The 15,749-nt window shown below is 37.8% G+C and overlaps 2 protein-coding genes across 2 annotated transcripts; both read right to left on the bottom strand.

Moving 5' to 3' along the window:
* Nucleotides 1-851: 851 nt before the first annotated feature.
* LOC117624570 (putative MO25-like protein At5g47540) lies at nt 852-5,255 on the bottom strand. The gene is made up of 11 exons (XM_034355895.1): nt 4,700-5,255; nt 4,212-4,373; nt 4,010-4,128; nt 3,264-3,338; nt 2,973-3,066; nt 2,476-2,535; nt 2,065-2,133; nt 1,741-1,839; nt 1,471-1,515; nt 1,283-1,385; nt 852-1,201 (listed from the first exon to the last, which is right to left on the bottom strand). The coding sequence occupies exons 1-11, from the start codon at nt 4,817-4,819 to the stop codon at nt 1,125-1,127; spliced, it is 1,023 nt and encodes a 340-aa protein (XP_034211786.1). The 5' UTR covers nt 4,820-5,255; the 3' UTR covers nt 852-1,124.
* Nucleotides 5,256-6,925: 1,670 nt separating this feature from the next.
* Nucleotides 6,926-7,527, bottom strand: LOC117624728 (cysteine proteinase inhibitor 1). The gene has a single exon (XM_034356149.1). It carries the CDS (start codon nt 7,503-7,505, stop codon nt 7,047-7,049), a length of 459 nt encoding a protein of 152 aa, XP_034212040.1. The 5' UTR covers nt 7,506-7,527; the 3' UTR covers nt 6,926-7,046.
* Between the last annotated feature and the right edge of the window lie 8,222 nt (nt 7,528-15,749).

A 15,749-nucleotide genomic window follows, 5' to 3' on the forward strand; every position in this document is an offset into this window, starting at 1 on the left:
TGCTTTTATTTACTGATACACCCTTTAACATATTCCTTACGCGTACGCCTGTGAAATTTCCATGAAAATGCCATTAGTCTATAACTTCTGGCATCTTCTTGGTATTTCCCTGAATCCAAAAATAGTGTAGGCCTCTAAATTAAATTGGTAAATAATTACCCAGTGAAAAGATAATAATGTCTGGGGTAAATTTAATAGTGAAGGCCATAATCGTCTAATCATAGATGGGAAGGTGCATGGAATATGCCAATAATATGCTGTGTACGTGATTCGTTGTTCGATTGTCATTCGTTCATATGGTCTCTGTCACCTAACTCTGTATGGGCAGTATAGGAATTTGGAACAAGTGCCGCTCCCCAACGATTTAAAGAACTGTCGCATGGAATATGCTCATTGTCTTCACCAATTGGCGCATCTACCTTGTTGTTTGATTGATTTTGTTTAAGAAGAAAAGAGCTTATCTCCAGTTGCCTTCAAATTTGATGATATTATCTTATGTCTCGCATGTACGATTCTAAATTAGAGATTTGATTTTAAGGCATGTTTACGTATCAATAATGAAAAAAGTTCTAAAATTGAGAAATTATTAAATCGGTATGGAAAAAATCATTCCCATTAATTATATTTCTTGGTGACAAAAGCAAATTATGATTTTAGCTTTATATTTTGGTGACTTCATTCTGGATTGTACTACATTCACTGTGTGTTTGTAAACCCTGAAAGCTCTCCAAATACAAATCTGAATTATATTTTACGAAAACTTCCTAATTCGAGCACCTTTATCCTGCATATAGGTGTTAATTTAAACAATACGACGCTAGTGGGAGCGGGGAGCATTGCATGAATTCAAATACATTACAAGACTGCGTGGTTAACCATTCAATCATCGGCATCACCTACAGCATTAAACATTTGATCAATTTATTTATCTACCTTTTACAAAAGTATCATCGAGATAATTAGAAGAAACTACTACACATGGAGATTGAACAGAAGAAAAAGGCTCCTTTGAATGTTTGACAGCGTCATCATACACCAACGCCAACAACTATGACAACTATAAGATTCACAATAAAAAGAACCAGAAACTCCAGCCAGATTCCACATACAAGAAAATGTTACATTCATGAGTGGTCTTTAGGTTCCAAGGCAGCAATTTCTCTCACTACTTGAGCTTTGTCTGCCTCAAATTGTTCATCCTCTGCAAAAAACCATTTTCGCAAACTTGTAAAGCCAGTCCCAAACCAGCAGTAGCAAACTGCAAATTGAATTAACTATATACCTTTATCAATCTTAAAATCAGCAAACAGCCTTAGAAGCTTGCTTCTATTTGCGACAAGTATGCTCACGATGTCGGCAGGTTTATTTTGATTAGCAGCAAATAGCTGTGAAAAGAAAAACATGTCAATAACAAGAATCAAGGGTACCACCGCCCCTGAAAGTTAATAAATCATAATGGATGAACCAAACCTTGAAAACATGAAATGCTTCAATCTGGATGCTCTTGCTTGACTCCTGCAAAGGCAGTAAAACCCACAACTTAGCACATTTTGATTTGGTAATATATTAAAACTTTGTTTGTCCCATCCACCAAACAATCATCACCACAAACTCCACATGGCTTACATATATTGAAAATTTCTGAATCTGAAATTAAATGCATCCTAAACCAACATTAGGAGAAGGGGGGCGGTTGTTCATGGCAATTAGTAGTGAACAGGGTAGGAGAATATATCATACTCTGAGAAGATTCATAAGGATCCTCAGGTTGTCCCTTGAGCTCACATATCGAGTCATCACAGCTGAGTTTGACCGATCCAACAAAATATCTCCCAACAACTGCAAGGCATAAAGAATCTTCTTCAGCAAACACCATAGTCACACGAGTTAAAATAGTCTCCACAAAAAACCAACTACGCATCCTATCTAAAGAACATGATAAAACTAAAGAGAACACAATGTACTTCAACTAGAAAGTTATAGTCCCAGAGTAGATAGGCACTCCGAGGTTAAGGCTTCATGCTATTTAAGAGATGGCTATTTAAGGTCAAATATTTATCATACCTTGACAGCTTGCCGTCTGGTAATGTAATTGGAGGATTCTAGAAGCTTTGAGTTATACTCCGCAAAAAACTGGCATAAAATTATCAAGTTCCAGTTAATGAGAAACCGTGATAATATAACAAAGGCAGCAACAACATCAAGTCCAGAAACAAAAAATGTCAGAATACATATGAGTAACAAAATAAAATTACCAAAACACAACAAAGTAAACGAAATAAGCCATTGTGACATTTATATGCTCTTTCCAAGTTCTTATTTTCCTTTCCCTTGAAGTAATTCTAATGTAATTATTCAATCAAATGCCGATACATGTTTCTTATTGTCCACATGCATATGTTCTGTGTAAATGGATGGACATAAATGAATACAGACATCATCTGTATATCAAAAGAAAATTAAAAAAACCCTTACCCAGTCATAGTTCTTGGAAAGAAATTCCGCTACAGTAGATTTATGCCTCGTCAGGAGTTCCTGCAAGGAGATGTTACAGAACTTCAGAATGATTCTAGTGCAACTGCAACCATACAAGTACATGAGTCGAAGAAGTGGTGGTAAAATGCACCCTCAACGATTTAAAAAACAAAAAAATAAATTGTTCTTATATTTTTTATGACCAATCCACAGTACAGCTATATCAGACTCCCTGTAAAATTTCGGATAAGAACAGTGTGGATCAATAATTGCAATATTGGATTATCTACTATTAAACAGGGAAGCGGAACGTATCAAACATTTCCCACATGCATGAAGGACAAAGCATGCAGCATTTTGAGTGTTCAGCTTATCCCAAGGGCTGCAAAACCCTGCAGTAACTTCTAAAAGTGTAAAGATTCTTTTTTGTCTGAATCGTAGAGCGTAAATATTGTTACAAAAACAAACACATGAATGGTTCGGCCAAACTAACTCACCTTAAAAGTTGCAGCAGCATCTGCAGCAATATCAAAATTGGGGAGCTGTATATAATCAAAGAACTTCTTCATGTGTTCTGATTCCAAAACATATCTGCAATCAAAACAGAAATGTTCGAAAGGCAATTACATAAGATAAAAGATAAATAAGATACACCTCAGGTGGAAGAAACCTATGAGTTTAAGCTGCTAAATGATCCAAACATTCCATTTCCCACTTCTTAATAATATCCCTTGCAGCAATACAGTCAAATCTGAAGTTGCCCAATGGACGAGGTTCATTTTGCTCACCTTGCAACGGTTTGGTGGCGTATGCACTCCCTCAGCATTGCACCATAATGTAGAGCCATGTCCGTGTTTCCATACCTAAAAGATGTGGAATGTAAAAATGAGAAGCAAAAGATTATAAAGAGAATTAAGATGAGATACTTTTTGAAACCCGCAACTGCCCTGCTTTTTCGTAAAATAAAAAAGAATTTGAAAAAAAGAAAAGAGCTTGGGACCCTTCTTTTAACTTGAAGAGTGATTCGCAAAGAACACACTAATAATTGGAATGTTTTCAATCTAATGAGCTGCCAAAAAAATTTGTAAAGATGTAACTGAGACACCCCAAGCGTCAACAACATTGTCCTCTCTTTTTGTTTCCAAAGTCCAATGAATCCCAAAGAAGCCTGAAAACCTAACTCAGCATGTTTGTGAAAACATCTTTTGACAACCACTTACTGGCCCAAGCAAAGGAACTTCTACATGTAATCATTACATAAGAAGAAGATACTACAGATCTTCTCCAGAATTTCACAGCAGGTCATTAGTAACAAGTATTTCAATGGATCTCAAATTTGGGGAGTTCATAGGTTTCCGTGATTGAAATATTTGGACACATATAGAACACAATTGAAAATCAGTGTCAATTAAAAGATAACATTTCAAAGTAAACATATGCAAATCAATACATGGACTGTAAGGACCAAAGAGAAACATTGCAATATAAAAGCACCGACACAGAGTATCCCAAGTCCTTGTGAATAGTCGCTTACCCTTGGATTAAAATATCCATCAAATCTATGTTTGCTTCCAAATAATCAGATGCAATCAACTTGGATTGAACTTGTTGTCTTTGCAAATTTGCAACAACTTGAGTGGCATCTTTTCGAGCCTGCAGAAAGTCAACCCCGAATGGAGCAAATGAGATTGAAGACAAGACGAGAGAAGGTGAGAGAAGAAGGGATTGATAATTACCTCCAAGTTCAATTTGGGAAGACACATAATGAGAAGTCGAAGCGTGTTCTCTTTAAAAAACTCCTGGGTCAATTGAGCACAAGCTTCTGAGACAGGCTCGGACTCACTATTGCCGTAGAGAATGGACTTCATCTCCCTGATGTTTTTACATAGCTCTGACATCTGGTTAGCAACGAAATTCCAACACAGATCAGCATGCGCATTATGTCTATTTAAGAATTCAAAATCGTGCACTTTTGATTAAATCCAATGAACAAACAAGTTCTATTTCATTTAAATTAAACTAATTTCTCTATTTGGTTGATTCCACCAAAAAAAGATAGCAAAACAGAACTTTCATCCTCAAGTGATCCCAAATCAATTGCTTGGTTCATGGAAAAAGCCACCAATCCCGATTTGTTTCAAATTTTCAAAATAAAAAACAATGGAGAATCGGATCAAAATTTTAATAGAATAGAATCGGAACGTGAATTGATTGAGGGAGGAACCTTCTCCTCGCGTTTGCTTTCGCGGGAATCGGGGGTGCGCTGGGCATAGATGAGGAGATCGCGGGTCTGGCGAACAACGTCGGCGGGGGTTCGGGGCTTGGATTTGAAGAGTCCCTTCATCTTGTTGTTGTTGCTGCTGCTGCTGCTATTGCGACGATGATGTTTCTCTATCTCTTCTTCTTGATGCCGTTTGGATTGCTCCCGTAGATGATGGTCTTGATGCTGCTGCGGTGGCTGAGGAGAGAGCCTCGGTGCCGTCAGAAGAAGGCTGGAGGAGGCTCTCCGCTGCCCACCTTGTTTGGACGACGCACAGATTCCTATCTTGTGTTGTTGTGTCGTTGAGTCGTAGGGTGGGTTAGTTGTGGCGGTTTCTTAGTTCTGCTTTTCCCTAAATTTTGCCTCTAACCCAAATTAGACTCACCCTAACACCCGATGAGTAATTAATTGCCTTTATTATCTTACATTTGCAGACACATAAATTATTTATAATATCAGGTTTTTTTGTAATATTTATCTCGGAATAGGAATTGGGTATTCTTCTTATCCCACCAACGGTCGGTAGTTTGTAATCTGAATAGATTGTAGATGGATGGATAGATAGCGGATTGATTACTCGAGTGCATGTGCACGGGGAACATCACCTAAACTCTCAAAGACAAGTCCTTGTCCTTGTATGAGAGTGAGACAAGTACTTTCATGAATTAACCGCCCTCTATAGTCTATGGCGGTATTTCTCGGGAAAATATGACGGATTACCAACCGCGCTTCATCTCTTCCATAATATCCTTGAAAGAGTGTTTAGAATCGATGATGTCTATCATATACTTACAGACAAAATTTTGATGGAAAATGAAAAACAAAACTCAAACCATATCGAGTCATAGTAATAGTAGGTTTAAGAACTTGAATTACGCATCTTCGCGCACATGCAAATCATGTATTTATCTTTCACTTTATATATTCACAAACACAATTTTCATCTCGTTTGGGTGTATATTGAAAAATAAGATAAACATGTATCTTTCTCTTAATAATGATGTGGTAAATACATTATATACATTATACATGTGTGTATTTAGCATTTGAAATGCAATTTCCCATATCCTATTTCTACTTTATTTATGGGGAAATCTTAATTTCGCTATTGTGAAAGAAGATAATAATCAACAACATAAAATTCACATATGTCCTCTATAAAAATATTATGAATTATAGTTACTAATTAACTTTACGAAAGGAGAGTAATATCCTCGAGGAACGTTTGACATTCTCTAAGACAATAGCCTCATAATTTGTGATTGTCTGACTCTCATCCTTGGCCTTAATGACAATCAAATAATAGATCTTAATTTGAGTGAACTTAATCTCACCCTGAACTAGACTCTCAAATGTCAACTTCTTCTTATGTATTATGTTGTACACGTCGACCGCAAACTCTGCTACATCTTTGACTTTGAGGTTGCTGGTGATCTTCTTTTGAGCTTTAACCAAGAAAGGAAGGAGGATGAGGAGAAGGAGGAGGGACGAACGAGCACGCAGCATTTTGATCATTTCAAGTTTCTCGACTCGATTTAGTGGTACGAATACAAGTCTTGAGGAAAACTTGTTGCTAGCTGCAAGGTTTTATATAGAATCAATGCAATCAAATTTGTATTGAATTTGTTCTTTTGGGTAAGTTATTTGGGAGGTTAGATACTTTTCCATTTTGAGGTGATTATGACCATTCCAAAATTGTCTGCCCTATTGTTAGGTGTTTAGTTGTTAGGTATTTTTAAATTATCTATAATAAAATTTAATTAGTTTTTTTGTTTATTTAGAATTCTTATCTTTATAAACTTCATGATATTGGGTAAAATCATAGGACCCAATCCATTACCCAAGATCTTGAACTTCATGATTTTCACAATAGCATTAGGCCTACTTAAATTACATACATAGGCGGAGAATTGGACTAGTGTTTCACGTGTTCGATTAGTCACCTATGTTTTCTTCTCCTATGTATTTTGACCCAAAACAAAAAACAAAAAACAAAAAAAACATTATATGTTCTAACTTGTAAATAGCTCTACAAACGAATGGATCAGATCGGTTTTAAACATTCTCTGCAACAGAAAACTTGCAATTTTCTCAGTTCTAACTTGTAGCAAATTTAATCAAACACATTCACGAGATCAGGTCAGTCAGACTGATGGAGAGTAAAATTTCGCATCAAAACCACTAACAAAATCACCCAGACAACTATTCAAATTTATTTATTATAATTCATAGAGTCCAGACTCCAGAGTACATATTTGCAGAAGATAATAATTAAAACACGAAAGGATCATTCTCCTGAAAATGACCTAGTCTATGCCAATTTACGGAAGGAGATCAATTGCCTAAAATGCTCCCAACTCTTTTCCAGGACAACAGCCTGATAATTGTCTCCTGCAGCCGCTGCGGCTGTGGGGTTGGACACCGCCGACGACTCATTCTTGGCCGAAATGACAAGGCGATACTTTATGCCGGCCACCACCTGGGTCTCGCCGCGGATCACGCTCTGAAACACCAACTTGTTCTTGCCTTGGGCCTGCTTGTTGTATTCCGACACCGCGAACTCTGCAATCTCTTTCACATGAGGGTCGCTGATGTTCTTTATGGGCTGATAACCGCCGACCAAGGCGTCCCTGTGGCCTGTGGCTGCAGCGGCAACCAGAGGAAGGACGAGGGCAACGAGTGCGAGGAGGCAGTGAGGACGCATCGTGACCGTTGATTTATTGCTTTCTTGAATTTCTTGAATTTTCTTGACTAACAATACTATCCTCATAAAGAGTGAGCAGCATTGGATTCGGAGGCGTGTATTTATACATGGGGTGTGGTAGGGCAGCGGGCGCGCATAACGTGCAGGAATGTGAAGGATTGGCGTATACGGAAGGTTACAGATTGACTTCTGTTGTCCTCTATATTACTCTCTAATTTTGCCCATTTCGGGATTATTTTCGCCCTTCCTTTCTATGTTTATTTCCAGATCCGGTGGGTAGTTGCTCTGGTTTCTTTGGTTTTTCTTCCATTTTTATTTGTATTATTCATATTTTTTCAGAGTAAAAGTTTGAATCTGGTGGATGTTTCCAGATCCGGTGGGCAGCTGCTCTGGTTTCTTTGGTTTTTCTTTCATTTTTATTTGTATTATTCATATTTTTTTAGAGTAAAAGTTTGAATATGGTGGAGATTTCCTTGTTTGATTTGAGTTTGTTTGATTTGATGTTTCTTCCCTTTGTTAAAGTTTTTCAAAAAAAGATATTTAAACATTACATTTTACATTTGGGTTAATCATTTTTAACTTTATATTAAATATAAAATATTTTTTCTATAAGTCTTTATAAGTCATTTTACATAAGGCTAAATTTGTCTTAAATTTTTTGAAGATAAGATAGATAGAAAAGTAAGAATGAGGTGTGAAATAGCAGCACTCTTTCCTACCTTGTGTTGATACTCACCAATAAAAACCAGAACACCTGGCCATTGAGGATTTCTTTTTTTTCTTTTTAAGTCACAAACGGAAATTAGAAATTATACCCAAAAAATAAATAAATAAGAATTAAATAAAAAAATAAAAAGAAACAATAACAAAATAACACCACCCACCCCCTCAACAAGAACATTTGAATTAAAACAGCTGAGATAATTTTGATTGTATATGGGGATTCTTAATTTCTCTATTTATGGAAGAGGATAAAATGATTTTCTATTACAGGAAAATAAAAATATAACTAATATGGAATGAAAACACCCAACATAATGGAAGGCCAATAATTGCCTCATAATTGGTTTTTTTTTTTTTTTTTTCCTTTTCCAAACCAAATGAAGATTGTACTTCTAATTTACGCTAAGGTCCGTTTGGTTCATGGGAAAGAAGACTTAGGGATGAGCAATTAATTACTTTCTCATGTTTGGTAAGTTCATACATGAGAAATCATTACCTGACCCATAGGAAAATAGGGGGAAAGTGAAGCCATCCTCCCAATATGAGTTTTGTTTTCCCTCCTCATGGGAAAGTTTGGGGAAATGAACCAACATTAAATACACATTTTTCATGACCATTTTGTCCCCATTAACAATTTAGAATTACAATGTATCATTAAATGCATTCTTTTTTTTATTTAATTTAATATGGGTATAATTGAAAATTTACACAAACTTTGTTTTTCATTCATACTCAAAACAAACATGGGAAAGGAAATAAAGTGCTATCTCCCGGTCACTTTCCCAGCATTACCAAACGTGAGAAATGAATCTTCCATTTTCCATCCCTTGGGAAATGAAATGGGAAATGATTTCCCCTCAAATTCGTTCCGTGAACCAAACGGGGTAATACAAATACAATAACCACCGTTTGGTTCATGGGAAAGGAGACTTGGGGATGGGAAATCAATTGCTTTCCCATGTTTGGTAAGTCTAGACATGAGAAATCGTTGTCTGGCTCATGGAAAAATAGGGGGGAAAGTGAAGTCATCCTCCCAACTTGAGTTTTGTTTTCCTTCCTCATGGGAAAGTTTTGGAAAATGAGCCAATATTAAATAAACATTTTTCATGACCATTTTGTCCCCATTAACTGACAGGACCCGATCCCAATTCCGCTTTGGAATAAGTCAACAACACAACCAACAGTTCAGGATTTCCACTATAACTAGATATCAGAGCATTTACTAATAATTTATAAGATTTTAAGTACTTTACAACAAAATCCTACGTTTGGTGGGTGGCGCGAGAGCTGGAAGAAGGCCCGTGGTGGATTCCTGTGCACTTCTACAGCCTGGGGGCGCAAAACAAATTTGAAAGTGTGAGTTGACAAAGATAACGTTCTCAAAACAATTTATAAATATAGTAACCCCCGTTGTAAAAATAAATAAGTATGTAAATCTAAAGTTTGACCGTATTCAAATACAACGCATTCAAATAAACATGTATATGTGTATGTATCTATGCAGATGTAAAACATGCATGAATATCGAGAAAACTGGTATAAAGTGACTGAAAGCAATAGTTGCATAAAAGTACTCAAATTCCTTTAAAACTACCACCTAGGTGTACCCCTGTAAATCCGTCAATTCCTCTGGCAGGTCTCGGCGACACACAGTCTATCCGAGCTGCAAACTGGCAGGATTCAGGGGACTATAGTCAGCCTGATCCGCCGGCAAGTCTCGATGACACAAAGTTGACTCTAGCCGCTCTGGCAGGATCCAGGGGACCGTAGTTAGCCTGATCCGCAATCCTGGCAGGTCTCGGGGACACAAAGTCAGCCGAGCCGCAAATCCTGGCAGGTCTCGAGACACCAAGTCAGCCGAGCCACAAATCCTGGCACTCACGGTCCGAGCGTCCCCGAAACTCGTGAGACAATGTCAAGTGCACTGACGAAACTGAAAATAGACTGGATGTTCGTAGACATCGGTCCAACTGAGGGTAAATAACCATATCTGGGTACATGGTGGTTTTCAAATATCATATCGTAGAAAAGTCTGCTAACTAGCTACTTTTCAGTAAATCTGAAAGTAAACTGCTATTTCCTCTGGTAACTTCTTAAACTCTGTCTTTTATATCACTTGGGTATCAGTAACTAAGCAGTATGTAAATCAAAGTATTTAACAGTACAAAACATGCTCGAAAGAAACAGTTCATAAAACTTATTCAAGATCAAATAATAAAATTCATTTATAAAATCATTTAAAACGAAAAGTCCACTCACTGCTGGTCCGAGCTAGCTGGACCTCTTGAAGGTTCCTCCTGTGGCTCAGTCTGGCCTCTGGTGCCTTACTCGAACGATTTGGTTGACAAACGAAGGAGAACGAAGGGCTTGAAAAATCGGGTAAAAACCGGCGATTTTCTCCAGTTTCCAGCGAGCTCCGGTCGTCTCGTGGGCGGAGACCGGTCGTGGCGTGATGGCGGCGGCGAGACGATTCCGATGGTACCAACGCCGACGATCAGGACGGCCTGTGGTGGCAGCTGCGTTGATCAGAATGGGAGGGGGTGGCACGGCTGTCGCATGACGGGAGGAGAGAGAGATAGAGGAGAGAGAACTGAGGAGAGAGAGAGAGAGAGAGAGAGAGAGAGAGAGAGAGAGGAAAAGGGATAAAAATCTGACTTTTTCTAAATTACCGTTTTACCCTTCGCGGTATTTTGACCGTATTTTCTTCGTTACAACTCCGATTCGAGTCCACTCTGTGTCTACGGACTCGTTTCGTCGTGCTCTACCCAACGGCGTAAGCGGAATTGCCAAATTCCTTCTCAGTCAAGAAGTCAACTTTTTTCTTATTTAATAATGTGAGGGCAAAATTGTCTTTCTTCTAGAATAAATTAATACTAATTTTAGGATATTTTGTTTTGGGTTATTACATTAACAATTTAGGATTATAATATATCATTAAATGCATTTTTTTCTTTGATTTAATATGGGTATAATTGAAAATTTATAGAAATTTTGTTTTCCATTCCTACTCAAAACAAACATGGGAAAATAAATAAAGTGATATTTTTCGGTTACTTTCCTATCATTACCAAACGTGGGAAATGAATTTTCCATTTCCTATCCCTTGGGAAATGACATGGGAAATAATTTCCCCTCAAATTTATTCTGTGAACCAAGGAGTTACCACTACCCACAAATGGGTTACAACCAAAACGAAGAGATACAGCAACAACATCAAATTCATATGGTATACCTCCACTCAACCCCGCACATGACTTAAAACAGCCCAGCACATGTCCGGAAAAGTCAAGTACAACACCAATAACGTAAACTATAAACCCAAAGTCTCCCGTAGAGAAGCAGCAAACACGCATCACACTTGAAAGAGTTTATGCTCTTATTAAAACGCCAAATAAATATGCCCAAACAAAGCCAAACCAAGCCCACAACTAAGGTTTGAAAGAAAGCCAACCCAAACAAAAACATAAAATAACAGAAATGTCGTTGTCGTTGCCTCTGTCGATCAGAGTGCCCTGTATGCCTGTGGTGAGTTTTCCATTAGGAAGATGAAGCATTGAACTTGTATTAATTAGCACCATATGTATTTGTTTATTATAACAAAATGTGATCATCTTCTACGACCCCGACAGAATTAGTTAACTTCTGACAAGGGTTGAAAGGAGATCAACTTCTTAAGATGCTGCCAAAACAAGTCCCAGACAACTGCCTCATACTTATCGGAGGTGGCCGTGGAGGTGGGGTTAGACACCGACAACTCATTCTTGGCCGAAAGGACAAGCTTATATTTGAGGCCGTGTACGACCTGGAGCTCACCACGGACCACGCTATCAAGCACCAACTTGGGGTCGCTGCTCTTGCCTTGGGCTTGCTTGTTGTACTCGGACACCACGAACTTTGCCACCTCTTTCACCTTGGGGTTGCTGATGTTCTTTATGGGCTGCCAACTGCCGATCGGAGTTCCCTGTTGTCCTGTGGAGGAGGCGGCGGAAGCCAGAGGAAGGACGAGGGCAAGGAGTACGAGGAGGCAGTGAGGGCGTTTCGTGACCGGTGATTTGTTTACTGAATTTGAAGATTTTTTTTTTTTGGGTCAAATGACTATTCACACTTGAAGTGACCTGCTTGAAATATGGAGGGCTGGATGGATATATAGGGTATGTTTGGTATGCCTCACTGTGGCTCACTGGACTGGACTGTATTAAATAACATTTGAAATCCATGTTTGGCAAGGGAAAGAATTAACATAAATGAGACTCTATAGTCCAACAGTTTTAAAAAAAAAAAAAAAGGGACTCGTATGTCTAATATAGAGAGCCCAAAATTGAGTTCACAAAATAGCTGAGCGTTTTATTTTGAACAAGCAAGTCTGATGGATTTCCTTATGGCGCGCTCCCCCTCGCCCCACCCAATTTCTTCTTTAGGTGAAGAACCCCACATCACCTCTGCAACAACCATAGCTGCCTCTCTCACTCTCTTCAGTATTTCCAATTTAAAAGCTCTTTTCTCACTCTGCTCCAATGCTTCCCCAACTTCCACTTGCACTGCAAAACTTGCCACACACCTTGAAAATGGAAATTTCTCCACACTTTCCTCCATTTTTGGCTCTTTCTCTCTCCTTCGCACAAACACTTTCATTTTGTCCTCATTGGACTGCAAACACACCTCCAATCTCTGCGCATCCATAAGCTTCTTGATCAGGTCCTCTTCAAACATTAAACTAATCACTTCCTCTCTGCCCAAAAACGCAATTTCAAGAATGCAATTCATGGCTGCCACTTTCGTTGACAAGTCTTTAGAGCCTAGGAGGTTGATAATTCTTGGGATTTCTCCGTTGATGTCATCAACCAGAGGGGTTCTGATGATTTTGAATAGTCCAGTGAGGACTTGAATCGAACAAGATGAACCCATTTGAATTAAAGCTCTACCAATCAGACCCATCAGCGCCAATCCCACAAAAACATCCTTATTGAATTTAACCAGACCAAGAACCGCAAGAGCAGCTTGGTCTCGAACCCACTTCAAAAACTTTGAGTCACAAACCATAAATTCAAGAAAAGAAAATACCTTTGCTCTCAAAATTAACTGCTGATATTGTTTATTAAACCTTTAGCCCAACCTGTTCTCTAAACCCTATAAATGCCTAAAAATAAAAAGAATAAAAAAGAAAAGCTCAAAATGCTACACTATATTTTCAATTTTCAATTTTTTAATTTAATTTTTTTAAAGTTATATATATTTATTAATATTTATTTTATATATTTATTTTTAAAAATTTTATAATTAAATTTAAATATTAAAATAATTATTTTTTAGTCGACACATCACCAAACATAGGTCTTCACTATTTTTACAATCCACCTTCTTAATCCGATGCAACACCAAACGTAGGTCAGTACTTAATCCAGCTTAGGCCAATCTGAGCTAATCCAAGACAGTCCCAGAATTTAATCAAGTCCATGACAATCCGCCGTACCAAACGACCTCATAGAGTCATCGATAGTCCTTGGTTGGATAATGGAGATTGGCAGCAAAGGTAAATGTTTTCTCTCAACCTGAATATTATTGTCCAAATCTGGTCATTTGGAGGTTACTTTCGGCCTTGCCAAAGTATATCTAAATTTCACTATTATGGAAGAGTATCACGTACGCTAGGAAATATTATGAAATCATCCTTACTAATTAACTTTTACCAAAAAGGAGAATTTGCCGGATTGAGGAGATAAGGGAGGGAAAAGAGTTAATGAGGAGATAAATTTTCGTATGATACTCGAGTATCGGCCATGTGATATAATTAGGTATTATATTATAAAATTAGAATGCAATTAATTCCCTTCGGATTGCAGTGATGATAACAGTTCAGATATTGTTTGTCATATTAAAATATTAATTGCTAAAGTTAACTATTTGCAACATTTAGGTCATGTTTATTAATCTGTAATCGGGTGAGAATGAATCAAATTGAGGAGAAATTGAATCGACGAAGAGTTAGATTGAGGAGGAGTTAGAATCTGAATTCTCATTGAAGTTGTTTACTAAACTATCTGGAATCGGGATAGGAATGATATTGATTCCTTATAAGTTGTTCACTAAATTCCTATGAATTGGAATTGAATCCAATTTTGAATACTAAAATGCCATTATTTGTTGGATTAAAAGGGATGGTAGCTTTGAAACTTTAAAAAATTGTGTGAGAATATAATAGGTCAGTGATGACATGCAAGCCAATGTGATTTTCAAATCACGAAAAAATAGACAAAAAATATAGAACACAAGAAAAACGTCGTATAAACCATTCAACAATTGTACTAATTAATAAAACATCCTAACAGACAGACAGAATGAAGACAAGAGTAAGTAGTAGGCATGATTATATGCGTGCAAATTTAAGAATCCCTAAAATTAATTGCCTTCTTTAGGAATTGCTGCAAAGGAGAGCAATTGCCCAAAATGCTTCCAAGCCTTCTCCAAGATAACACCCTCATAATAATTGAGGGAGAAGAGGGGGTCAGGAATCGTCTCGTTGGTGGCCCCAATGACGAGCTTATACCTGACACCCGATTCGACCATCGTCTCGCCCTTGGCCATGTTATAATACACCAACTTGTTCTGGACCGGCTCCGATTGCTTGCTGAACTCCGACAGCGCAAACTTTGCTATCTCTACCACGTGGGGGTCGCTCAGGTCCCCTACGGGCTGCCAACCGTGCACCTTCACGTCCCGTCCGTCTGCGGCACAGGCCACCAGAGCAAGAACCAGGGCCACGAGTGCAAGGAGGCAGTTCGAGCGCATTGTGACCGTTTGATTGATTTCTTTGATTATTTTGAAGGGTTTTCTCGACTGGCTTCTTCGGATCCACAAGTGAAGTGACCTGCATGCATTCGAGGGCTGGACTGGATACATATATAGAGAGGGAGAGAGGTGGTGAGTGGAACTTGGACCGGAAGGTAAAGACTTTTCTGTGACTTTCTTGCAATCTTTTTCATAATCTTTTCCATTTATATTTGATATCACCCCATCACGTTTATTCGCAATTACCTTTGAATGGAGCCCGTGATTCTACAAAATCTGTAAATATTTTTTTTCCATTTATTCGGAGGAGGAAACGATTTCCTTCCTTGAATTCAATTATTATCCAATTCTCACACATGAAAAAGGTTTTAGAATTCTAGGGTTTAGGTAAGAGTGAACAGTGATGGAGATTCACATACATTATTAATTTTCAAATCACGAACCAAATAACGTTAAAAAATACAAAAATTAAAATAACCTTAAAATATTGAAACAAGACAAAAATTAAAAATTCAAGAAAATTCAGAAGTTTATTACCATTATTTGATACGCATACGTATCACCACATATATATGATATGATATCCCTCAATGTCAATACAGTGGGTCTTTTATTATAACTAAGGAATTTAAAGACACTAAATACATTATTAATTGGTTAATTGTAAAGTTGACGAAAAGAGTTCAATTTCCAAAGATCCTTCCAAGACTGCTCACATACACTGAGCTCATAATGTGCATGATTAAAACCTGCGGTGGAGTTAGGCAACGATCCATCCTTGGCCAAAACGACAAGCTGATA

This window comes from Prunus dulcis, chromosome 4 (genome assembly GCF_902201215.1).
Source record: "Prunus dulcis chromosome 4, ALMONDv2, whole genome shotgun sequence".
In the NCBI taxonomy this organism is placed as follows: Eukaryota; Viridiplantae; Streptophyta; class Magnoliopsida; order Rosales; family Rosaceae; genus Prunus; species Prunus dulcis.